At 43.0% G+C, this 27,107-nt stretch overlaps 1 protein-coding gene across 1 annotated transcript in view; it reads right to left on the bottom strand.

Annotated features, from left to right (window-relative positions):
* MASTL (microtubule associated serine/threonine kinase like) overlaps window positions 1-18,348 on the bottom strand; it is a 49,243-nt gene extending 30,895 nt beyond the window's left edge. Inside the window, exons 1-4 of the mRNA XM_039521962.1 lie at window positions 18,142-18,348; window positions 6,397-6,534; window positions 3,923-4,062; window positions 3,094-3,182 (exon numbers count right to left, since the gene is read on the bottom strand). Of these exons, the coding sequence (XP_039377896.1) occupies window positions 3,094-3,182; window positions 3,923-4,062; window positions 6,397-6,534; window positions 18,142-18,312 (538 nt within the window). The 5' untranslated portion in view covers window positions 18,313-18,348. The remainder of the gene's footprint in view (window positions 1-3,093; window positions 3,183-3,922; window positions 4,063-6,396; window positions 6,535-18,141) is intronic.
* Between the last annotated feature and the right edge of the window lie 8,759 nt (window positions 18,349-27,107).

The raw sequence follows: 27,107 nt of genomic DNA, 5'->3' as shown, positions 1-27,107 counted from the left end.
GAGTGTTGTCAAGCTTAAAAAGAACAATAGTATTAGGCCTAAAACTTCCGGAAGCTTCACAAAGCGAGCCTTGTAGAATTAGTTTTAAGGAGCAAGCTTTGCAAAAGGAAACAGACTTGTGATCAAAACGCTCTGTTACCAGTTACCACATTACGCTAACGCCTATAAAGTGAGATAAGTTGTACACCCCTCCTGCTCGGGCACAGCTTGTCTAGCCCACATTGACCATATTTGGAACATTTGGCTATTAAACAAACCACAGTCAAGACAATGGGCTATATGAACATAAATTATCTCCTTGTGCATAACTTATAAAACTAAAACAACAATTGGCTACAAGAAAATAAGTAGGCATGAATTATACAGCCAACTCTGATCACATTAAAGATTTGGCCTAACCTGATTGGTTGACCTGCTTCAAAACATTGGGCAGATAAGAATAAATGTGTAGAGCCTCAGGTGGGCGTGTGTGTGTGTGTGTCTTGGTCTAAGAGGTTATTCTCTTTGATCGGTCTGACCCACACCCTCTGAACCGAGGAAACCTGAATCACACTGACTATCTGTACCTGGCCAGTGCAAAGAGCGGTCGACTAAAAGGTAACATATTCTCGGTAGGGTAAGGTTTTAAAGTAAAATAGTCTGGTTGCATGCAGTATAGGTTTATGGAGTAAAGAACTCTGGGTTGCTCGAGCTGTTTTAATCTCAAATTGTACTGACACTATAGTATTAAGAATGGTAGTGTCGGGATAATTTGATCTCAGGTTATATCAACGCTGCAGTATTAAAAATAGTAGTAAGTACCGGATGTATAGTATTACTTGTACTCGTGCTCATCTTCCTTGTACTTGTGCTGGTCTTTAACTTTTCTTTTCCTAGTCTGTCTGTGTTGCATTTATAGCCATAAGTCATTAAAACCCTTTCTTGAGGAATAATCAGTAGTTTTAATTTCTTTATGTGGACACCACTTAATCTCATTACATCTGTGTTGAGTGGTAGGAAGTAGTGATCACTCAGGGCACCTTTGGGGTCCTGATGCATGCCTCCTCCTTCCATTAATCTCCACACCCAGGAATTTTGAGGTAAGGTGGTACTGAGTGTACCTTCTGGGGCATACTCAGTTCTCTCTAATTAATGTATAGAGCTAAGATGCACTGTGACAGACACCTGCTATAGTAATTTTAACATGGCAAAACTATGAAGTGTTTTTGTGGTAGGATGGGGGGAGATGGGCTAAAGAAATCAATCTGGCATATGTGCAGTACATTTTTAATAAGATTTTCTCACTAAGCATATGAAGTGCGCATCTATAAAAGGGAAGGCTATGGAAAGATTTATTTATTTATTTTTAGAAAAGGCAGTCTGGAAAGTAAGGTAGGAATTTCCATATATTAAGAGAATATTAGAGTTGTACAGTTAACATAATAATTGCTATAATAGTCACATACTATTTCAGAGACATAGTATACATATTTTTCCTACAGCCTTAGATACATATAGCTTCTTAACATTTTTTCATTCCTGTAGATTTACACTAATTTCACTTTTGTTTGCAGGGTTGTAACTGTACTGGTCCAGGATACAAGACTCAAAGAAAAGCTCTTGAGCTCCACAGAACTCGTCTTTTTCACCAGTCAGTCCAATAAAATGTATTACCTCATTCAACTTGTCTCACTAATTTTGCTGCCATAATGGTTCAGTAATGTATAATTTTAACAGACTGTCCTGTCAGTGCTCTTCTCTCTAAATCACATATTTTAGTCATTTAGTCAGCATCCATATATGGCACATTTCTCTTTTCAAAAAGTGGTAGATTCTGCAATTCAGGGAATGAGGCTATTAACTATTAAGTTAAATTAACTATCAACATGGTGATGAGGCTATTAACTATTAAGTAAAAATAGCTACCAACAGAGGTGATCTGTATATATCGGCAAGTTTATACTATTGTGCTATGTTGCATATACAATATAACATGTTGTGTAACAGTTTACTATGAAGTTTCAAAAATACACAACTGTCTGGCATATACAGTATATTACACAGTATCTAAGATTGTAGAATGGTATATATTCTGTTTGAGAAATAGTATAGGATCATGTACTACAGGACAATTTATAATGCATACATTATGAGTAAGGCTACATTTTAGACACGGGTATTTTTAGTAAAAGTCATGGCCAGGTCATGGGCAGTGAAAAAAAATTCATGGCCCATGACCTGTCCATGACTTTTACTATATACCCCCTGCTCCAAAAGCTTACTATTTACTTAAATATGCTTTTATAACAGCAGGGCCGGCTCCAGACCCCAGCGCGCCAAGCGCGCGCTTGGGGCGGCATTTTGCCGGCAGGTGACTCCGGCAGACCTTCCGCAGGCATGACTGCAGATGCTCCACCGGAGCCGCGGGACCAGCGCACCCTCCGCAGGTATGTCTGCAAGAGGTCCCCCGGAGCCGCGGGACCGGCGACCGGCAGCGCGCCCCCTGCGGCATGCCGCCGTGCTTGGGGTGGCCAAATTCCTAGAGCCACCCCTATATAACAGTAACATTAGTCAAGGAACTGCACCAGTCGTGTGTGGTACCAGTACAGTAGAACCTCAGAGTTATGAACACCTCAGGAATGGAGGATGTTTGTAACTCTGAAATGTTCATAACTCTGAACAAAACATTATGGTTGTTCTTTCAAAAGTTTACAACTGAACATTGACTTAATACAGATTTGGAACATTACTATGCAGAAGAAAAATGTTGCTTTCCTTGAATTTTTTTAAAATAGTTTACATTTAACAGTACTGTAATGGATTTGCTTTTATTTTTTTTTAATCTCTGCTATTGCCTGATTGCGTACTTCTGGTTCCAAATGAGGTGTGTGAGTTGACTGGTCAGTTCATAACTCTGGTGTTCATAACTCTGAGGTTTCACTGTACTGGTCATTGATTAGAAATATCGGTTATGTATATTTGTACAGTGCCTGGCTCAGGGGACCCTGATTCTGATTGGGGCCACTACATGCCACTGGAATGTAAAATACCAAGATTAAAACATGATATTTAGAAACCACTGAGGAACCACAGACTCATTGATCCACATCTCACCTCTGTTCAGAGTAACTCTGGAGAGCCCGAAGTCTGTCAATTTAACATGGCCCTCATTAGAAATTAGCATGTTGTCTGGCTTCAGGTCCCTGCAGAAATAAAGGTACTGAAATAAAATTGGCATATAGACAATTTAGCATAAGAAAGAAGGGAGGAGAAAGCATTAAATAGAAAAAAGTTACTCAACCAACAATGGGGGCATTTATAGTTCTCCAGGATCAGTATTAGGGCCCATTTCCCATTAGGAAACCATTTTTAAGTACAGATTCTAGAGATGTATCTTAGCATTAAAAATGCAAACAACATAATGTAGCCTGAAATATATGCCACAAGATTTGTGTGTCTCATAATTTTAATCTCTTGGGGAGCATGTCAAACTGTCTCACTGAGGACTACCAAATTATTAGTACTTACTAGCATTTCACATTAAGCGTTACTAGCCATTGGCTATAGATTTCAAAATGCATTCCTTGAAGTGCAGTAGTAATATAAATTGAAGAGAATATTTCCTCACTGGGGGAGAAGAGCAGTCCCTCCTGTCTTCTCCCCAATCCTCCCACAGACTTGGTAACGTTCAGGGGGCACTGGGGACAGAGCAGCCAAGTTCCTCCTCTTATTCCCTTTGAGGGACAAATTAAAAGACTAAAAGTTGCTTCTCCCTTCAAAAACTAGGCTAGGGATGGATATTCACAAATAGACACTCAATATTCAGAGGCTGATGACATGAGAGCTGGACTCCACAAGGATTACATGCTCATACCCTAAAATGAGCTTTAACAACAAACAATGTGTTGGTTTGCAGTCATAAAACTACATATTAGATTTTTACCTGTGGATTATCCCATGCCTGTGAAGGTAATCAAGAGCCAGTGCCGCTTCAGAAATATACTTCACTGCCATTTCTTCATCAAAATAGCCATATATGTGGAGAAGAGATTTGACATCTCCACCAATAAGATATTCCATCACCTGCCATTGAAAGATTTCATTTTTAAAATGAATCTTTATTTTTGGTTGAGATATTTAAGATTACACAATTATGAACTACCTTTTTCCTTTTCAAAAGAGGAGCATTTCATATGGGGTAAAAGCAGATAAAAGAATTCTTGTGGTAGTTTAACTCATTTCTCAGGTAAGTCACTGAAGCAATGTTTAATTATATTTCTTTCTGTTTAGAAGACTTAATCCAGATGACATGGCTAATAAAACATTCCTCTGATGGACATAGAAGCTTTTTATTGCTTCTTTTTGTAACCCTGGTCAGCTTTTCAATAGGTTAGATTGATTACAAACAACACTTCCCATGATAGGAAGTATAATTTGATTAAGCAAGTTCAGTGTCAGTCAAGGATAATTGAACCCAAATTTCACAAAATATCTGTCTTATCAACATTAAAGTATCTTAATGATTGTATTTTGAAAATGTAAATATATAATACAAAATCCAGGCCCAAATTTTCAGAGATGAGTAATTCCCGAGATTATGTACATGACTAGAGTAATTGTGCATTCAAGACACTAGAAAAGTCTGTAATTATGAGCATGCTTAAAGGCCCAAATGTAGAAAATTGAGCTCTGTTTTTCCTTAACATAATCAGGGCAATCACAAATGGTCTGAATACGATCCTGCATTAAACAATATTTTAAAAAGTTAACTTTCTAAATTGTAATTTATTTGGGATGTCCAAACCAATATTAATGCTATTCCAGTGTCTAAAGACCAATACATCTTTATTAAATTTAAATGTAAAATTAAATGCTATACTACAGACATTAAGAGAATAGTATGTTTCACAAAAGCAAGATTTCACAAATCCATTCATCAATAGTAAGTCGGAAGCTTTTTGCATCAACCAAGTGTCTTCCTCATCCCTTCTGGCAAAATCTAGGCTTTCATTTAAAAAAGTATCAGAGGGGTAGCCGTGTTAGTCTGGTTCTGTAGAAGCAGCAAAGAATCCTGTGGCACCTTATAGACTAACAGATGTTTTGCAGCATGAGCTTTCGTGGGTGAATACCCACTTCTTCGGATGCAAGCAGTGGAAATTTCCAGGGGCAGGTGTGTATATATAAGCAAGCAAGAAGCAAGCTAGAGATAATGAGGTTAGATCAATCAGGGAGGATGGGGCCCTGTTCCAGCAGCTGAGGTGTGAAAACCAAGGGAGGAGAAACTGGTTCTGTAATTGGCAAGCCATTCACAAAAACCTATACAAAAACCTGTATTTTGTATTTCATATACAAAAACCTGTAGGAGAACACTTCAACCTCCCTGACCACACAATAGCAGATTTTAAGGTGGCCATCCTGCAGCAAAAAAACTTTAGGACCAGACTCCAGAGAGAAACTGCTGAGCTCCAGTTCATATGCAAATTTAACACCATCAGTTTAGGACTAAACAAAGACTGTGAATGGCTTGCCAATTACAGAACCAGTTTCTCCTCCCTTGGTTTTCACACCTCAGCTGCTGGAACAGGGCCCCATCCTCCCTGATTGATCTAACCTCATTATCTCTAGCTTGCTTCTTGCTTGCTTATATATACACACCTGCCCCTGGAAATTTCCACTGCTTGCATCCGAAGAAGTGGGTATTCACCCACGAAAGCTCATGCTGCAAAACATCTGTTAGTCTATAAGGTGCCACAGGATTCTTTGCTGCTTCATTTAAAAAAGTATGGGTCCTAATCCCTTCTGCATAGCTGGGGCATCTCTTGTATGAACCCTGCTCAAATCCTACTCAAGACTTGGGGAGGGAGTGTTAAATTGCTGGTTCTACCACAGAGAGCCTACCATAGAAGAAGGCTTGGCCTATATTTATCTCAAAGGTGTGTCAGAAGCCTGTGTTAGTCTTTATTTTATCCTTCAATCATCCCGTTCCCACCTACCCCAATTAACTCTGCACTTTAAGTACTGGCAGCAAGAGCATACATTTTACTGTTAGTGATCTCCTGGATATTTTCAAGGAACACACACACAAGCACTCTGACCCCACAGTCTTCTTAAATATATGGCTCATTTTTATTTTGGACCCAAAATTGTGCTAGGCATTCTTGACCAGGTTAGCTACATGGAAGGACTCTTCTGTTAGAAAGGAGGGGTTAAAAGGAGTCAGGGAGAAGGAAGATATTAATCCCACATAACTACTCTAGTTAAGACCTCATATTGGATGAGAAGTGATATAAAATGACCCAAATACCCAATTCTCATTATTGCAAGAGCATATTTTCAAACATTACAGTTCTTCTAATGAACTTCATTCTCCACTATGTTTTCAAAGCTGTCTTAAAGCACTGTAAACCATTTACTCACCAAGTAGACATTGTTAGCTGACTGAAGTGAGTAGTATAAGTGTACAATGAAAGGACTTTTGCTGAGAGCCAATGCATCTCTCTCTGCCTGGACCTGGTGAACCATGTTTTTATTTATCAGGTCCGCTTTTTTGACCACCTGTAAAACAATTCATGTAGAAATGAATTCACAGCAATAATTTGCCACACTCATCTATTTTCAAGAATACACGTGCTGATAAGATTAGTCAGTTTCCTAGATAAACTTTCCTTCACTGAGTTCCATGTCTCAATGGCACAGCTAGAATGACATTTTACATACTGCCCTTGTATTGTGGTTCTTTGGTTTTGTACATGGACACCTACTTTGAAGAATTCTCCTCCATCATCTGAAATTATTCACACTATTTGCATTTCAGGTTATTAAAAAAAGGCTACTCTCATCTGAATGTCTAACTAGCATCTAATGTGTTTGAGTCCCTCTAACTCAAAGGGTAACAACAACTTTCCATGCAATTAGAGCTTCTTGAAAACTAGTTTATAAGCGGTATTTGAAGAAATTAGGTTGTAATTAAATAGTTAAGAATTATATTTGACATAATCATTATATAGCTTATGTGTAGGGCTCTACCAAATTCACAGTCAATTTTGGTAAATTTCACTGTCATAGGATTTTTTAAATGGTCAATTTCACTGTTTCAGACGTTTACATCTGAAATATCACCGTTATAACTCTGGGGGTCCTCATAGTTGCAAAGCTATGAAGGCAGCACAGCCACGGAGCTTCCAGCAGCCAGGGGAGGTTCCCGGAGTTGGGTCTGACCCCGCCCAGGAGCGGCCCCTGCAGGGGAAGAGGAAGTCCTGTCCCTCGTCTCCCTCTGGCCCAGCCAGGTAATAAAAGGTAATAAAGGTAATAATTGGAGATATACCAATCTCCTAGAACAGGAAGGGACCTTGAAAGGTCATCTAGTCCAGCCCCCTGCCTTCACTAGCAGGACCAATTTTTGCCCCAGATCCCTAAGTGGCCCCCTCAAGGATTGAACTCACAACCCTGGGTTTAGCAGGCCAATGCTCAAACCACTGAGCTATCCCTCCCCCCACAGGATTAGCAGCTGGACCCTGATACATGGTAGGACCCCCTGAGCTGGGGTGTTCCAGCCCTGCCCCTCCACTACAATAGCCAGATACCATGAGGGTGATCAGTTCACCATACATTTGGTAGGGCCCTACTTATGAGGTACAGACAAATTTGAGGACTCAGTGTGAAGTGTAGAGCTAATTCTGTTGACTCACACTGGTAGTCTGAGGTCAGTTGCTCTATGGCACTCCAAACCTTTGCAGAGTAGTGTGAAGTAAAGATAAGAGTTCCACAAGGTCCCCGTGGCCAGGGTGGATAAAAATCAATGATTAAAAAAAACAAAAAAAAACCCCACACCATTTATTTTTATTTAAATCTGATTTGTTTGATAAAATGCTTTGTGAGGAAAAAACCTATCTAAAGGTAGTTTTAATTAAGATACATTATACCTCAAAGATATCTCATCACGGAATCAGGTTTCAGAGTGGTAGCTGTGTTAGTCTGTATCAGCAAAAAGAACAAGGAGTACTTGTGCACCTTAGAGACTAACAAATGTATTTGAGCATAAGCTTTCGTGGGCTAAAACCCACTTCAGCATCCCAATCTTTCTATCTACTCAATGGGATTCAGTGCTCAGTCTAGAAGATATCAGAGATGCTTAGTTTTGCAGATCTCAAACTGTGGATTTGTATCTCCAGAGGTAACATGCTTATTAACAGCAAAAATGTTTTTAAACAAACAAACAAATAAATATATAGAGGTGAGAAATAACATAACTCAACTCTATTGTTCCTCTGCAAATTTGTGTACACAGAGTCAATCTCTTACCTCGCTCTAAAAGTGCAAAGTTTCAGAAAGTTCAACGAATAGAAGGTTGTTGGGGGCGGAATAGATCTGGACAAGGAGAAGAAGTCTGGAGATAAATGTGAGAAGCGAGGGACATATGCTTGTTTTGTCAAAATATTATGTTTGCTGTTGAAGAAAAAAATCCAGAATACTAACGTTGTTGTTTTAGTTAAATAAAACAATTTAAATGTCTGTCTGGTGATGTTCTCCTCCTAATACAGCATGGCAAGAAAATCCTCCAAATATTAATGATTAACTTGCTGAAATGGAGCTAGATCACCTCCCAAAGACTTCATAAATATCTGCTTCAATTACCTTTGGTAAATGAAATAACTGAACAATCATTCATTTTCTCATATAGCTGTAAAACTAATCTGAAAAGTTTTCAGAATAAATCACTGTTTAAAAATGTACAGTAACTCCCCACTTAATGTCCTCTCACTTAACATTGTTTTGATCAATTGATCCCTGCTCAATTACAGAACGTGCGCCATTTAAAGTTGTGTAATGCTTTGCTATGTCGTTTGGCTGCCTGCTTTGTCCACAGCTGGCAGCCCCACCCAGCTTCCCTACGCCCCTCTCCCCCACAGCACCTCCCGCCTACCGGTAGACCCCATGGATCAGCGCCTTCCTCCTCCTGCCCGCGGCAATCAGCTGGCTTGCAGCTTTCACAAGGGTGGGGGAGGAGTGAGGATTTGGCATGCAGGCTCACCCTCCCTCCCAAATGCCGCAAGCCAGCTGATTGCTGCGGGCAGGAGGTGGGCGAGGGAGGGGGAGCCTGCGTGCCGAGTCCTCACTCCTCCCCCCTCCCTCATGTCCCCTGAACGTCGCAAGCCACCTGATTGCCATGGGCAGGAGGCAGGGGAGGAAGGGGGGAGGATGTGGCATGCGGAGTAAAGGGGGAGGGGAGGAGAGGAGAGAGGAAGAAGAGGCAGGTTAAGGGTAGGGGCTTGAGGAAGGGGTGGCATGGGCAGGCCGAGGGTTTAGCCCCCGCCAGTGGTGCTTGCAGGGTAGGGGAAGCTGCCGCTGCGCAACGTGCTTCTCCTAGCTTACAGCACCTTCAGCCTCCTTGCCTGTTTCATGGTCTCCCATGCCAGTGGGATGTGCCTGTGTGGAGTAAGACAGGGGCACCTCCCAACTACAGTACTGTACTGTATGGCAAAAAAAAATTCCCTGGAACCTAACCCTATTTACATTCATTCTTATGGGGAAATTGGATTCACTTAACGTTCTTTCACTTAAAGTCGCATTTTTCAGGAACATAACTACAACGTTAAGTGAGGAGTTACTGCATAGTGTGTACCTTCTAAAAATGAAACCTACATCTATCTGAGTTGTGAAGAATATGTATTACGGTTATAACAACCAAAAAGAATGCACTTTTATGTAGAAAACCATAATTAAATCAAGTCTTCCTGACTAGTGATTTAAATCAATTTGCCCTTGGCTACCTCTACATTTTAGGGAGAACCAGGGGAGGGAGCCAGTGACCCTGCAGAGAGTTACGCCAGGTCTATGCTACAAAGTTTTGTTGGCATAGTTATATCAGTCAGAGGTGTGAGGAAAAAAACAAACCACAATCCCAGCCTACATCACAGCTATGCCATCCTAAGAATGCTTCTGTCGGCATAATTAGTGTCACTTGGGGAAGCAGGCATCAAGCTACATCTACACTAGAGAACTCTGCCAGTATAGCTATACCTTCAAAGCATTTGTAATATAAATAAGGCTTTACTAGGCTTATTGAGGTTTTAGGTCTGGGGTGGAGTAGAGCGAACTTTATAAAGCTCCTAAGCAAAGCATTAGTCCCCATATTTTTAGAAAAAGGAAATTAAAATATACAAAATTTAACTAGTAACTGGAATTTAAAAATAACAATAAGGTTTAAATATTTGTTGAATGTGTACCAAGGACTATTACAGACAAAAGTATGCACTTAAAAATATGGAAATAATAATTAAAGGAAGAAGAAACCTCAGATATACTCACAGTTCATACCACTTCAAATGAAAACGTGTAAAATATTACATTGCACATTCCAAAACAACCTTAAATCTGCCCACCAATATCCACCAGGAATATGTTTATCACAAATACAAATAATGGATGATTTAAACAACACACTAGCCTGGTATAATGAACAGGATGTTCTTAGGTGTGTAGCCTAGATGTGATGTGTATCTTGCAGCTGTGCTTTACCCATGTTGGAAGGATGCATAGGGAAAGAATGGTGACGTTTTTGTATAAGAAAGCTGGAGGAGGAATGAGCTTTCTGCTCCATTAACACACTAGTAAGGGAAGGACTCATTGCCTTTAAACGGAGGGCGAGGGGCAATATAAATATCCCATCTCTTAAACATAAGCCAGTGAACTACAAGACAGCAACTGAGCAGCGATGGTTAGTGAGGACCTGTAGCCCAAAGTGTACCATACAATCTCAGAGTTAAACACCTCGGGAATGGAGGTTATTCGTAACTCCAAAATGTTTGCAACTCTGAACAAAACATTATGGTTGTTCTCTCAAAAGTTTACAACTGAATATTGACGTAATACAGTTTTGAAATTTTACTAAGTAGAAGAAAAATGCTGCTTTTAACAATATTAATTTAAATGAAACAAGCACAGAAACAGTTTCCTTATCTTGTCAAATCTTTTTTTTTTTAAATCTTCCCTTTTTTTCAGTAATTTACATTTAACACAGTACTATACTGTATTTGCTTCTTTTAGGGTGGGGGAAGGGAGGGGAGGAAGAGGAGGTCTCTGCTCCTGTCTGATTGCATACTTCCAGTTCCAAATGAGCCGTGTGGTTGACTGGTCAATTCATAACTCTGGTGTTCATAACTCTGAGTTCTACTGTATATCATTTACATTGGGTGGGTTTAACACAGTTTCAAATCAATATGTTGAAGTTGGACAAAGATACAAGGTGGTTAAGGTTGATTTTAAAATGTGATATTTAATGCACATATTACTTAAGGGACTATATGAACTGTGAGGATTTGAATATTTATCTTCCTTCTATCTCTCCCAATGTTTAAATGTGTAGGCCATGGGTTCTTAACCTGAGACTCATGATCACCCTGATGTATTTATAATGGGAGAGGGTTCCATAAAAGGAAAAGGAGATCCCAATAGGAAAAATGTTGAGAACCACTAACTTAGTGTATTTCTTGTATATACACATTTCAACTTTAATGTTAACACAAAATCTTGGCCTGCTAATTTACTAAGCTGAAGCTTCTATCTGTACATCATAGATTCTAGAGACATACTCAAATCTGCTTAATATATGGTGACATGGGGCATTTAGATGGCTAAAAAGTGCAGACAGATACTAAAATTAATTTTTCATTATTTAAAGTCTCCTCTAAAAGCATTGTGAGTTGGAAAATTTCTCTGTTGAGAGCAAGCATTACATTTACTTTCTCACCCAGTTTAGAAGATTTAAATTCTTGCAGGATGCATCCTCCATTTACGTGGACACTGCTTTCCTTCCCTAGCTGCCAGTAATAAGCTAACTCCTTATTTTAAGTTTTATGTGAAATTAATGCTTAGTTTCAAACTAGTATGTGCAGCTGTTGGTAAAATATATAACCTATAATTAGAAATTCAATGTATAATACTTATTGATAAAGCCCTACTTAAATTGTGGGATGATTGTAAAAAAAAAAAAAGTCAATTATTACTTTTCCGTGATTTTCTGCTGTCAGCCGCCTGGGGCTGAGAGCAGCCACCCTTGCTCTCAGCCCTGGGACAGCCAAGGTTTCCACTGTTAGCCCCGTGCAGAGTGGGACTCCCACTGTCAAAATTGTGATGGAAGTCTAAAATATTTGTGTGGACAACTTTTTTCAAAGGAGGTAATATCAGTAGTGAAACTACCCCTTTCTTAGCACTTATGGCAAAATTTAGTTAGAATTATGACTGGGTCTTCTAAAGAAAAATATTTTAAATGCAGAAATCTTGCCTCTGCAATTAAGCAATACTGCTCTATGGAAAGAAGTTACATGCAGTGAAAAGAGCACATTTGTGATAAGTAAAATTTATGTCATTAAAATTCCCAGCCTTAACTGGCTAATTTTGCAGGGGGCGGGGGAATCTACTTTATGCATAAGTAAGAAAAATGTAATGTCAATTTCATAATCAAAAGTAATAAAATATTGGTCTCCTCAGGAGAAAGCCTCAGCAAACACAAGCAATTAATGATGACAAATAACTGTCTTTGTTAACTGTGAGACAAGGTGGGTTGAAGTACCTTAAGAAGGGCACCGTGAGGCTCAAAAGACTGTCTCTCTCACAAACAGATGTTGGTCCAATAAAAAATACTATCTCACCCATCTTGCCTAATATCTGGGACCAACATAGCTATAACTACACTGCATACAATCGTTGTTAACTGTGACCTTCAGCAACAATACCATATTACATCAAACATATCCTCTGCCTGTGCCATCTACTGCTTGCTCTGGGGGAATTGTGCACCACTGCGCATGCGCAGAATTCATATCCAATGCAGATTCCGGGAAAATATGTTCTGCTTGAGAAATCCTGCAGTCCCGCCTTCCATCCACCAGAGGCCACTGTGGCACTAGAATAGCCAGAAGCCAACTGCATTCGTCACAGCACCCTGCTCGCGGACCCAGTAAGGACAGACAGAGTGAGGGCATACAGGACTGCTTGGAGGGGATCACAGATTGGGCTTCAAGAGGGCTAGTGGTGCAGGACAGACTGGAGCATGGGCTCAGGAGCTAGTGGGGTGATAGCACTGAGCCAGGGGCTGAATGGGAAGGGTGCTGCAAGGCCACATGGGCATAGGAGGGTGCAGGGACACACAGGGAGAGGGGCAGATGTGCCTGACTGAATGGGAGAGGCTTGGGGTCAGCCAGGGTTTGCATGGGGGAGGCTTCCCAACGATCCTTCACCTCCCCCTGAAAAACCCTGTTCCATGCTTCTCCCACCCACACCCAACAACCCTCCAGATCCACTCTCAGGCTCCCTCCCTCTCCCATAGCTCCTCCATTACCCCTGACTCCCCCAAGCCTTTGCACTTCTTCCAAAGGGTGAGTGTAATACATTTCTGTATTGCCGTTTAAATGAATTACTCAAAGTTCGGTATTAATATGCCTAGTAAGGAATCTGTCACAACACTACCTGAATCTTTTTTTTTTTTTTGGGGGGGGGGTCTATATTGTTAGAGATATACTTGCTGGAAGGTATATTTCAAAATTTGAAATAAATTACCAAAATAATTGAAACTGGCATGATTATATTGTGTTATTTTGACAAATAAAATATGTAGAATTTTAAAATATTGTGAGCAGATTTTTTTAATTTTTTGGCAGAGAACTCCCCCAGGAGTAACTTATCTAAAGAAAAAATTCAAGCAAGTATAAAACATATACTGGAGATCACCATCCACCAGTAGATTAATTCCCTGTTCATTCCCTGTAAAGCATCTGGCACTGGCCACTGTCGAAGACGGGAGACTGAGGTAGATGGACCATTGATATGCCCAATATGACCACTCTTATTTTAGGAAAAGACAACCATTAAGGCATTATTAAATACTCTCAAAATACATTACAACAGTTTAGCATCAATTCTGCAAACACTTAATCATGCGCTCAACTTTGCTACTGTGAGTAGAAATGTCTTGTAAACACACAGGTATAAGTGGAAGGAAGTGGGTTATTTCCCTGACCGGTGGTCTCGATTACTCGACCTGGTACTGACGGTGTTTGGGATTTTTTTGGTTTTTGTTTGATTTTTAAATCAAACGGTTAACATTGTTACCCCCAGGAGCAACCCAAACAAAATGATCATAACGAAAGTTTGTGTGAGCATTCCATCTGTGCAATATATCAGTTAAGGGTACGTCATCCCCAAAACCATGGGTACGTCTACACTACGGGATTATTCCGATTTTACATAAACCGGTTTAGTAAAACATTGTATAAAATTGAGTGCATGCGGCCACACTAAGCACATTAATTCGGTGGTGTGTGTCCACGGTCCGAGGCTAGCATCGATTTCTGGAGCGTTGCACTGTGGGTAGCTATTCCGTAGCTATCCCATAGTTCCCAGTCTCTCCCACCCCTTGGAATTCTGGGTTGAGATCCCAGTGCCTGATGGGGCAAAAATCATTGTCGCGGGTGGTTCTGGGTAAATGTCGTCAGTCACTCCTTCCTCTGGGAAAGCAACAGCAGACAATCATTTCGCGCCCTTTTTCCCTGGATTGCCCTGGCAGACGCCATAGCATGGCAACCATGGAGCCTGTTTTGCCTTTTGTCACTGTCACCGTATGTGTACTGGATGCCGCTGACAGAGGCGATTCAGCAGCGCTACACAGCAGCATTCATTTGCTTTTGCATGATAGCAGAGATGGTTATCCGCCGTTCTGTACCATCTGCTTCCATTGTAAATTGGCAATGAGATGATGGTTACCAGTCCTTCTGTACTGTACTGGCTGCTGCTGTCATGGGTGCCCCTGGCTGAGGTCAGCCGGGGGCGTAAAAGACAAAAATGGGAACGACTCCCCGAGTCAATCCCTCCTTTTTGGTATTTAAAAATAGAATCAGTCCTGCCTAGAATATGGGGCAAGTGTACTAGAAAACCAGTGTATCAGAGAACCAGAGAGCACAGCTGCTCCGTGTCAGATCCCGCAGAAATGATGAGCTGCATGCCATTCACAGGGGGTGCCCCTGCAACAACCCCACCAGTTGCTTCCCTCCTCCCCCAGCCTTCCTGGGCTACTGTTGCAGTGTCCCTCCATTTGTGTGATGAAGTAATAAAGAATGCAGGAATAAGAAACAGTGACTTGTTAGTGAGACAAAATGAGGGGAAGGCAGCCTCCAGCTGCTATGATAGTTTAGACAGGACATTAAGCAGTGTGGGGGAGAGGAGCCCAGCATCCCGCTGCTATGATAGTCCAGGCAGTACAGAATCTTTTCTTTACACATGAAGGGCGGGGGCTGATGGAGCTCAGCCCCCTGTTGCTATGATGAAGACGGTTACCAGCCGTTCTGTACCATCTACTGGGAATGACCAGGAGTTTTTTACCCAGGTGCCCCCGGCCGACCTCACCTGAGGCCAGCCAGGAGCACTCACGGGCTGATGATGAGGACGGATACCAGTCCTTCTGCACTGCACCATCTGCCACAAGGCTGATGATGATGACGGATATCAGTCATATTGCACCATCTGCCACCAGGGAGGGGGAAAGAGGATACTGCAATTCACTGCCGCAGCATCGCGTCTATCAGCAGCATTCAGTAGACATAGGGTGACATTTAAAAGAGTCAAGAGACAATTTTTTTCCCTTTTACTTCTGCGGGGGGTGGGAGGGGGTAAACTGACGAGCTATGCCCTGAACCACCCCGGACAATGTGTTTGACCCTACAGGCATTGGGAGCTCAGCCAAGAATGCAAATGCTTTTCGGAGACTGCAGGAACTGTGGGATAGCTTGAGTCCTCATTCCCCCCTCCCTCCCTCCATGAGCATCCATTTGATTCTTTGGCTTTCCGTTACGCTTGTCACGCAGCGGTGTGCTGAGTCCCTGCTGCGGCCTCTGTGTGGAGATTTTTTAAAAATGCTTTGGAATTTCGTCTTCTGTAACGGAGCTCTGATAGAACAGATTTGTCTGCCCATACAGCGATCACATCCTTACAGTCCATGCAGGAGCTCTTTTTGGATTTGGATTTCGGACTGCATCGCCACCCGTGCTGATCGGAGCTCCACGCTGGGCAAACAGGAAATGATACTCAAAAGTTTGCGGGGCTTTTCCTGTCTACCTGGCCACTGCATCCGAGTTCAGATTGCTGTCCAGAGCGGTCACAGTGGTGCACTGTGGGATACCGCCCGGAGGCCAATACCGTCAATTTGCGGCCACACTAACCCTAATCCGATAGGGTAATACCGATATTAGCGCTACTCCTCTCGTTGGGGAGGAGTACAGAAACCGGTTTAAAGAGCCCTTTATATCGATATAAAGGGCCTCTTAGTGTGGACGGGTGCGGCGTTAAATCGGTTTAACGGTCCTAAAATCAGTTTAAACGCATAGTGTAGACCAGGCCCATGATTCCAAAAGATTCAGTCTCAGACACTAATTTCCCAACACTGCAAATGATCTGCCCCCACAGATCCTGTTAGCTAATGAAAGGAATTCTGTCATTTTGAGATTACTCAATATGAAAAAAGGAATTTAGAAGTTTATGGGAGTATACTTGCTCTGTGATGTCAGTACTGGGAGCAGGGCTGTGCTGACAGCTAACAGGCAAAGTAAGTAACACAGTCTCTGGGTAGGCACTGCATTGCCTTAACTTCATCAACCTAAGCACTACGCCTCTCAGAGATGGAGTTCGGGTATGTCTATACATACACCGCTGCAGCAATGCAGCTGTACAGATATAGCTGTGCCGCTGCAGCACGTCTGGTTTATTTTATTTAGCGTGTGTATAGTCTAGCCAAGTGATGGCATTTTCAGTGGCATGATGCAGTTCTTCTAGGCCACCGCTGAACCTAGTCAGCAGGCATTCATCGACAACGTACCTCATCATCTATGTTGCACTCCAGCTGCACAAAGGGCTGTCACGAATGTCCCAGCGATACTGGTTGGCTGCATAGAGACCCTACCTGGTCTGGAACCTGTTCAACAGGGACCATTGGCAACGGGGCAGGTCAAAACCAGATGGGCAAATTGTGAGGTTGGTGACGAGGTACTGGCTGGGGTTAAAATATGTATCCATTCCTCTCGCTGGAGTGTTTCTGCCCTAACATACTGGTGTGGCGGATGAGACCATAATGGGCAACGTGACAGCAAATGGGCAGCGAGTCTGGTGAAGACACTCTGTGCCAACAGGAGAGAATTGGTATAAAAAAAAATCACCTTAGCGAGCAGCAGAAGTTATATCTGCAGGAGAAGCTCGCCAGTCAACAGCGCTGTCCACACAAAAGCACTTATGTGGCTCAGTGCGGTGGAATATTCACACCTCTGAGCAATGTAAGTTTTGCCAACATATGCTGTAGTGTAGACATAGCCTTATTAAATCAGTGTAGTGGGCAATTTACACCAACGGGAGCACACTATAGTGTGGACACATCACCTAACTGTAGTGTAGACCAGGTCCGAATCACACAGCTGCAGGGAGGGCAAACAGACAACACAAAGTTCCAGGCACAAGCCTGCCTTGAGAACACCGCGGGGCACAACAAACAAGGGGTGGTGGGGCCAGCCAGGACACCACTGGAACCGGAGCAGCCTGCACACGCCCAGCTGCCGCTCACGGACCCCTGACTCTGGGCCCAGCAGTAAGAGTTCATTTTCCTCTCAGGTCTGAGGTCCGGTTTGCGGAGCGCAGCCCGACTCAGCCCCGCAACCTGCTTCTTGAACCCAGACAGACTCACGGCTCCTGTGCCCGCCGAGCGCACCACGGGCCGCGACTCCCCGGCCCCCGCAGGCCGGGGCCTGGCCCCCAGCAAGACGCACCCGCCGCGCAACAGAGCGCGTAGGAGCCGGGCCCAACTGAGGTCTAGGTCCGACTGCTCAGCTTCAGACCTCCCAGGCTGACTCACCCCCGGCAGCTCCGCGCCCCACCCCCAGCTATTCCCAGCGGGAGGGGGACGAGCCCGTGAAGCTGCTACGAGCCCGCGGCTAATCCGGCCCCAAACGGGCGGCTGGGCCATCGCTGGGGACTGCTGCCTGCCTGCCTGCCGGGCTATCGGGGTCCCGTCTGCAGAGGGCAGCGCTGGGCCCTGCTGAGACCGTCGCGCTCCGCGTGTGACTGCGGGAACCGGAGTAGCGATGAACTCCCGCCCCGCGGGTCGGACTCCAGCCCCGCCGCTCTCACCTTGACAGCGTAGAGCTTCCCCCCCTTGCGGCCCAGGTAGACCTTCCCGAAGGCGCCGCGGCTGATGGGCTTCACGATGGTGAAGTCCTCGATGGAGGGCGGCTGGGGCACCGCGATGCGCTTCACCCGCGCGGGGCCCCTCTCCTCAGCCGCGGGTTCCACTGTCCCCATCGCGCGGCTCCGCGCTCTCCGACTGACCGCTCCCTGCCCCGCGCCAATTCAAAGCTAAGCCCCGCCCCACCCGCGGGTAACGTCATTGGCCAACTGACAGCAGCAGTCACGGGGATTGGGCAGGACTTCCGAGAGCGATAAGGGGAGGGGTGAAAACGAGCGTATGCGCATGCGCAGTGACCAGTCTAGCGAGCGCACTGGGAAACACGTAAGCTCTGGGGAATCAAGTGGTCTGTCCCCAGTACAACTGACCGCATCGCAACTCTGCCTCTAAATGTAAGTGATCCCCCCAGGCAGCTCTGTCTCTAATGCCTCAGTGCAACCGACCCCAATGTAACCAGTCCCAATACCACTGCTTCCAATATCTTAGTGCAGCTGTCTGTAATGTAAACAACACCTAACATCCTGTTACAACTACCTCTAGTACACTGGTTCTCAAACTTTTGTACCGGTGGTGACCCCTTTCACATAGCAAGCCTCTGAGTGCAGCCCCCCACTTATAAATTTAAAACACTTTATTGTCTATTTAACACTATTATAAATGCTGGAGGCAAAGCGGGGTTTAGGGTGGAGACTGGGGGTCCCGATACCCAGTTTGAGAAGTGGATGGGCCATTATACAAAGTAAAACTATTTCCCCATGCTTATCTTCCCCACCCCCCTACAGTTCCTTATATCTCCTTGTCAAGTGCTGGAAATGAGCCATTTTCATTACCACTACAGACAGTTATTTTTCTCTCTTGCTGACAACAGCTCATCTTAACTGATCACTCTCCTTATAATGTGTATGGTAACGCCCATTGTTTCATGTTCCCTGTGTATATATATATCTTCCTTCTGTATTTTCCACTACATGCATCCGATGAAGTGAGCTGTAGCCCAAGAAAGCTTATGCTACAATAAATTAGTTAGTCTCTAAGGTGCCACAAGTACTCCTATTCTTCCTGCTCTAGTGTAATTGATTAGTGTAGTGTAATTAAGGCCCTTCATTTGCAGTTTTTGCTGAAAAATTCCCAGGTTTTACAAAAGCTATTATGCAGTTTTTACTGTTTTTTTTTCCTCTTAATTTTGGACCACTGAAGTACATGAAAATACTGATTATGTTAAGAAAAAATCCTATACCTTACACGTTAGGAACATGTGTTTATGTTGATAATAAATTAGTCTAAGTGTAAATGTGAGGCAGTTTGTTAAAGTGAGGCAATGCAGTGGAAGATACATGTGTGTGTATATGTGTACATACTGTTAGTGAGACAAGGTGGGTGTGGTAATATCTTTTATTGGACCAACTTCTGTTCGTGAGACAGACAAGCTTTGGAGCTTTCTGTTAATGTACAGTTCACAAAATAAACCACAACAGTAAATTGCCTTTACTTCCAATACGCTTACTGGTCTCTATTCGCTGATTTTTTTTGTCTGTCTTCCTGTCCCCCAATATTAACCCTGATATTTACCCAGAAAACTGCAAAGCTAGTATTGTGCACTCTTTTCCAAGCTTTTTTAATTTTTGTAATAAACACTGATAAATTTCTGGGAAATTTTAAACAAAATAAAAACTGAAATTGAAGGGCCTTGTTAATGTCCTATCACAGCTGCCCCCACTGCAATTATCCTTGGATGTAATCACTCCCTACTACATGGCTTTCATGATCATCCCCAGTTAGACCATGTTGCAATCTTCTTTCCCTCAGATGCCTCTCAATATAACTGTTACTCAACTAGCTCATAAATGCTCTTCAGTAAATATCCCCAAACTCACCTGTCCTTTATAACTATCCAGATGAACCATCTCTCCTTTTGAATGTCCATTAAACTACCTCATATAATAACTGTCTATTATAACTGTGGCAGTTGACAGAGATTGTATTTGCTTTATTGTCTACAGAATGTATATCCCATTTGTCATTAATGTTCTTAACTTGGAAGTCTTGTGCATTCCTCACTTACTGTTAGATGAGGAAGTAGTGTCAGTGACTACAGCAGCTATTTTCCACCTGCCACTACAGCAGCATTGACTGGGATCAGGAATGTGTCTATCACTGCAAAATCAGGATCTATGTGTCAATATAGTTTACTTAGTTAGACTCTGCAACAATGTCATACAAATGTTAGAAGTTCTTTGCAGTGTTGGTCCTACAATATGAGGGAGCAGGGGCGTCTCTAGGGTTTCCGCCGCCCCAAGCACGGCGGGGGGCGCTCTAGCGGTCGCCGGTCCCGCGGCTCTGGTGGACCTCCCGCAGACGTGCCTGTGGAGGGTCCGCTGGCCCCGCGGCTCCGGTGGACCTCCCGCAGGTGTGCCTGCGGATGCTCCACCAGAGCCGCAGGACCAGCGGCCCCTCCGCAGGTACGTCTGCGGGAGGTCTACCGGAGCCGCGGTCCCAGCAGACCTTCCGCAGACATGCCTGCGGGAGGTCCGCCGGAGCCGCCTGCCGCCTTCCCGCTGGGATGCCGCCCCAAGCGCACGCTTGGCGCGCTCGGGTCTGGAGCCGGCCCTGTGAGGGAGACAAGGTGGTGAGAGGTAATTTATTTTATTGGATCAACTCCTGCTGGTGAAAGAGACAAGCTTTCAAGCTCCCCAGAGCTCTTCAGGTAATTTACACACTAAATAGACTAATAATTGCAAAAGTATAAAACCAACTCCTTTCAGAATAACTCATCTAAAATCCACCATAATCTCCTCTTTGAATGCCCAAAAGAAGCTAGTTGGAACATGAACTTTTATCTTCAAATTCCAGATATTCTGAGAACAGGAAACAGTCTTTAGGATTTACAAAAAGCCTATTCAAATGCTTCTCAGTGAGAACATGGCTCATCTGATATCCTCTTGGTACTCACTACTCATCTGAGCCACATCTTATGGAAGGGAACATACATGAGGATTTCAAGCAAGCCACTCCAGACAGACAAGTGCTGATGATTGAAAAGACATAAGGAAAAAGTAAGGTTTCTTTTGGAAAATGTTTTTTTTGTTAAATTAACAGATTTTAAGATTTCTGAACAGCTGAAAAAATTAATTTTACATTAAACAAGATTCACAAATGTTTGTGTGACACTCTACCTCAAAACAGCACCTTGGAACCCACATATACACCACTGTGATATTATGATATGTTTTGTACAAAGTATGCCTTGTGAGTGAGGTATCATTTAAAAGATCTTGATCTGTTGAATGTTAATATCCTGTATCTCTATATATACAATACTATCATTGTGTGTAAAGTTATAATGTGTTACTAAAATATGTTGTGAGGTTGGGAGATACCTACAGCCAGCCTTTCAGTGACAACAAAGGAGCAACTGACAAGACAGATTTACATCAGGACCAACCAGACATGTATTGATGGCCCACCAAGAAAAAGCCACTCTCCCAGAGACACCTCAGAGGGGGCACATATGCAATGAGGGGTACTTAAACCCCATGTCACAGCCAGGATGTTTCTAGTGGCTGGAAGAAAGTATAAAAGAGAGAGAGTGACATCATCATGTGGCCTCTCCGCTCCCACACCTCAACAGCTGTAAGACCGTCTGGAAGACAAAGACTTTGAACTGGGGGGATTGGTCCAAGGTGAGAGGGAATGCAGCCTGCCTGTAACCTCTGTTGGAGTGAGAGAAGCTGTTTGAGTCAAACCTTACTTAGTCTGTAGAATTTAGACTGCAAATTTGTTTCTTTTTCTTATGTAACCAACTTTGATCTCTATGCCTGATACTTATAATCACTTAAAATCTTTCTGGAGTCAATAAATATGTTTTATATTTTAATTAAAACAGTGTTGTTTTTGTTGTTGTTGTTGAAGTGCTTGGTGAATCTCAGTTCAGGTTAACAAGGGCTGTTCACTACCCTTTGTTGAAGTGGTGAACTAATTAATGAGCTTGTATTGTCCAAGGGAGTTTGGAGCAGTGTAACGTGGTATATTTCTGGGATGCAAGGCTGGGGTGATTGGGTGGTGCCTCTCTCTGTATAATTCATGAGTGGCTTGGAGAGCTATTTAGCTGGGTGTGGGTCTCTACATGCTGGTGGCTGAGTGATCACAGCTCCTGCAGGGGTTTTCTGTTTGTCACTGGCATAGCTTTGTGAGAGACAGCCCAGGCTGGAGAGAGAAGGGGGCACAGTGGTCCCATAGTTTCAGGATGTACACAAAGGGTCCTGTCACAGTATGTATAGCAAATTAGGCCCCAATCTTACAAAGACATTGAATTCAATGGGACTACTTATATTCTTAAAAATTAAGCATGAAATCTTTGCATGATCAAGACCCAAACTTAGACACTGTCAACTTAAAAATCATACTTTTGTACTATTTTAACCCATTGTTGGTAAAAATAACTAATATTACCATAACCGAATATGAATAGAGAGAAAAATATTGTTGTCTGTCTTAAAATCTGATCCTCCACTGAACTTTGTACAGACATAGAACCTGGGGGTCACAGAGATTACTAAAGTTAATGGAGGGTGGGACAGAATCTTCCTAAGTAAAGTGTTTTCAAGGATTGAGAACTTTGTTTATTTTGTGCATTTGACTGTACTTTGTATAAGTCAAGTTTCATTGTTTCCCTGCATAGTCTATTATTTAGAGAGTTTCTTCAGTTTGTTCTGTGAATCTAGAGACATTTAAAATAGAGAAAAATGTGATTCTAAATCACAAACTTTGCCATGTGATTACAGGGACAGGTGTACTATCTGAACATTTGGTTAGCTCTTTTTAAAAATAAAATACTGATTAGATTTCAAATTGGCAATGTCCCTTTAAAGTTTGTGTTTAATTGTTCTTCTCAAAATGTCCATTATAAAACTGCTTTACCTTTTCCCTTACAGCAAGAAATTTGATGCCCACATCTCTTTTGTGTTAGTTTAGCCATGTAACTTGCCAGCAATTTTTTTAATTTAAAAAAAGAAAATGTGCCAGCATGATTTTGCCATTGAAAACTTGACTAGTCTGACACAAGTTTTATTTTGTTCATAAAGATGTAATACATTAAGACTTTGATCCTGCACTGAGCTCTAAAAGGCCTGCCCAAGCAGAGTTGATTGCAGGATTAGGGCCTCCCTTAAAAAATCCTTAGATGCAATACAGTGTACTCAATAGAGCCTTGCCTATTCTAGAAAAAGAAAAATTGCCTATTGCTGATAATAGGTTTCAGCAATGGGCACCTATTGTCAGCAACAGATAATTTTTCTAGTATGGACAATGCATCGATCACCGGAGTGTCTTTTCTTGGCCTTGGAATTTGTAGAAAACACATCAAGGAGAAAGGAGAAGACAGGATGGAAGAAATCAAAGAACCTCCCCGTCCCCACCCCCAAAAACAGACAGGAGATACTTTATCGGTCTGTAAAAGGAGAAATGATATTAATTATTCAATGAGAGAAAGAGACACAAGAAGTGAGATCAAACAAGAGAGGAAAGGAAACAAAATAGCCAAAAAGGACAGAACAGATGGAGAGGGACATGGAAAGAATGACAAAATGCAGAGAAAAGGATAAATATTATGGTATGAGCCACGCAAGACCAAATTCTGCCCTGGTTTACAGCCATGCAACTCCACTGAATTAACTGAGGTTGTACAGGCTATAAACCAGGAGAGAATTGGATTCAGAGTGGTAAGCTATTGAGGTGTAATTTATTTTCTGTAAGTTTCTTCCTACTTTTTATTACACTATAGTTCCCTAAACACACCACAGTTCGGTTTAATTTCAGGGAAGAAATTAAAGAGCCCATGGACTGTGGTTTGTGAAATTTAGATGGCTTTAAGACAAACATTAGTTTAAAAAATGACAGCCAAATTTATTTTTTCTTCTCCTGATCTCAATTCCTGCAGAATTATCTTTAATAGAGGACTGAAATAATTGAGTAACAGTATTAGAGTATTCCTAGAGTGTCCTATTTTTGACAATTAAAAAAAAAAAGTGCACTCTAGAAGTATTGCAGTACTCCTAAAATTAGAGAGAACATGAACTGCAACCTGGAATCAAGACATTCCTAAATTTTGGGAAGGTTTGGGTTACAGTGTAGCAACTCAAGCTATTTTCATAATGTATTTGAAGGGAACCCTAGGAACTGTGGAACAGCTAAGAGTTGGATCTGGATTTTACATTTTACAGCTCTAGTCTCTTTGTAATATAAACCTGATAGCCTTCCCATTTCCCACGAGCTGGGTTCCTTCACATGTTACTGACAGCCACGAGGATTTGTTCATTTGTATCATCAGATGATTGAGAGTAGGATGTGGAGTACTGGTTGGAGATACTGAGGGCCAGATTTTGATACCCATATTCACACCAAGAGGTACCTTGCTCTGTGAATGAGTAATGCTTCCATGCCTTGTTGTCATGGAGTCACTGGGGTGATGATCTGGAACTACTCCATATGAAGCCAGTCAGGACTCTGGGGGAACATGCCTCCTCTCTCTGAGTATACTGTCTCCAGGGCAAGAAGCTTATACAGTTTTGACCTTCCTGGGTCTGACCTTGGCGCATTCAACATCCCCTTCCACACCGTGTGCTTCCTACAGTGAGTCCACCCAGATGGGGCTCCTGGGGAAGCCAGAGGGCCCTGCACTCCAATTCCGCAGGCAGATCTGACTCTCAGCCAGCTGGTAAAACAGGTTTATTAGTCAACAGGAACACAGCGTAGAACAGAATGTGTTAGCACAGAAATCCGCGACTTTCAGCCAAGTCCATCGTGGAGGGAGGGGAGCCCAGAGCCAGGGCTCTGACTTGCCTCCAGCTGCCTGGCCCCGGCCCTGCCCATTGCTCCTCCTCTGGCCTTTTCTTGCTTTCCAGGCCAAGAGTCACCTGGTCGCATCTCCCTGCTGGGTCTCAGGTTACGAAAGGGTGGCCATAGCATTTGTGCAAGCAGCTGGAGCAGCCCCTGCAAAAGTCACACACCCTTATTCCCACCACCTAGACATTGGTGCAATACATAGGGAAACTGAAGCACACACAGCATTCATGCAAAACAGTAAGACTCACTTAGGCTCACATACAACATAATGATGGAAAATCCCCACTATGTAACACTTGTGCAGGGAGCAAAGGAGGGGAGCAGCTCCATCCTATCCCAAAAAACTAGGGAGATGTTTTCAAGACTTGGGTAGAGTAGCCTTCTGCTTGATGCTCTAGAGCAGTGGTTCCCAAACTTTCACAACCCGTAACACCTTTCACTAAAATGTCAAGTCTCGCAAACCCCCTCCTAAAAATGAATATTTCCAGGGATTTTCTCATTTACCTGAGTATAAATTATAAAAGCAGTGAACTTGGAAATATAACATTTGTTCTTATGATATGCTTATTACACACTATTTATTATTAAGTGTCCCTGGCCTCTGTTTGCCAGAAGCTGGGAATGAGCGAAAGGGGATGGATCACTTGATGATTACCTGTTCTGTTCATTCCCTGTAGGGCACCTGGAAGACAAAATACTGGGCTAGATGGACCCTTGGTCTGACCCAGTAGGGCCATTTTTATGTTCTTATTTATCATTATAGTATTTTTATTACATTATGAAAATGGCAACACTCTTCCAAAATCTCACTTTCTTAGCTTGTATCACTTAGGACCCTTGTCTTATAATAGTCCTTGATGAAACATTGAATAAGCCTATCAGATGTGAAACAGCATGAAGCTATTTAAGAAGCCAGCTCAAAGAGTTCCTCCTGCACAAGCATTCAGGTCTTCAGCAGTCCAGGCAAACAATGCATGTTACAATAAAACTTAAACTTGTTTGTCATAATAATTTTTAAAACAACATTAGCTGCCTATTTAATTTTAAAAACAGCAAAAAATATCCACCTCCCTTTCCATTTCTTATAAGGAGTCATGAAGTTTAAATCTCCTCAGTGTGATAGATATGCTTGCTTTGATCCTCTTAGCTCTTGGAAGTCCAGGGGCTCCAGGCTGCTGGCCCCTTGCTGCCTGGGGTCCCTAGGGACAGCTCTGGCCGCCATTAGGGAATTTTTTTCCAAGAACCCCCTGTAACATTTCGTGAAACCCCTGGAAACCACTGCTCTAGAATTACAACAAGGCTTGCACATCACCCTGGAAACTTGGCAGATGCCTTGGCAAGCTCTAGTGGCCAGGCCAGTGGGATCCAGAAGGGAAACAGTATAGCCGGCTCTGCAATCTCCAGGACCATATTGGCTATGTGGTCACCTGTAATCTCCCAAATTTTAGGTAATGGAGGCAGTGGTGCTACTAACCTTGCCACCTTTTTTTCCAGGCCTTCATGGGGATCTGCACACCAAGAGCCCCATCCTGCAGATGCTTCTGCATTTTTAACTTTAGGACCATGAGTAGAGTTCCACTGATTTCAATTAAACTACTGATGGGAATAAAGTACATGCATAAGTAGTTACAGGATCAGGGCCCAGAATTGTGGGATGTTTGCTGACCTTGAGAGCACCTGCTGGGCCCCTGGTGTGATGGACCAGTGGAGTGATGTGGTGGCTGGAGAGATAGATAGGGTAGGGCTGCATTTTGGTTTTCTCACACCATGTTAGGTTTTGCAAAAACAGGCTGCTCAAAAGTAGGCCTGTTTTACCCATACCCCAGCTCTCTGTTTCCGAAACGACGACCTCCTGCTGCGACCTGCTGGATACAGCAGCTGACGCATGCAACTCACACACAGCTGCACCCCCCTCCCTCGGAAATGGTTCGGTCCTACGCCCTCCCCCGTCAGGCGGAAGGAATGGTTTGCTCCCGCGCGCAAGAGCGTAGTAGACAGAGGTTGGTGTACGCGCATGAGACACATTGGTTGCTAAGGTGTCTGGTTGCTATGGGGGAGGAAGGGGAGGTAG

This window comes from Mauremys reevesii, linkage group 2, assembly GCF_016161935.1.
Source record: "Mauremys reevesii isolate NIE-2019 linkage group 2, ASM1616193v1, whole genome shotgun sequence".
In the NCBI taxonomy this organism is placed as follows: Eukaryota; Metazoa; Chordata; order Testudines; family Geoemydidae; genus Mauremys; species Mauremys reevesii.
The sequence above is the reverse complement of the archived record's forward strand: the minus strand, read 5'-3'. Positions and strand labels throughout refer to the sequence as shown.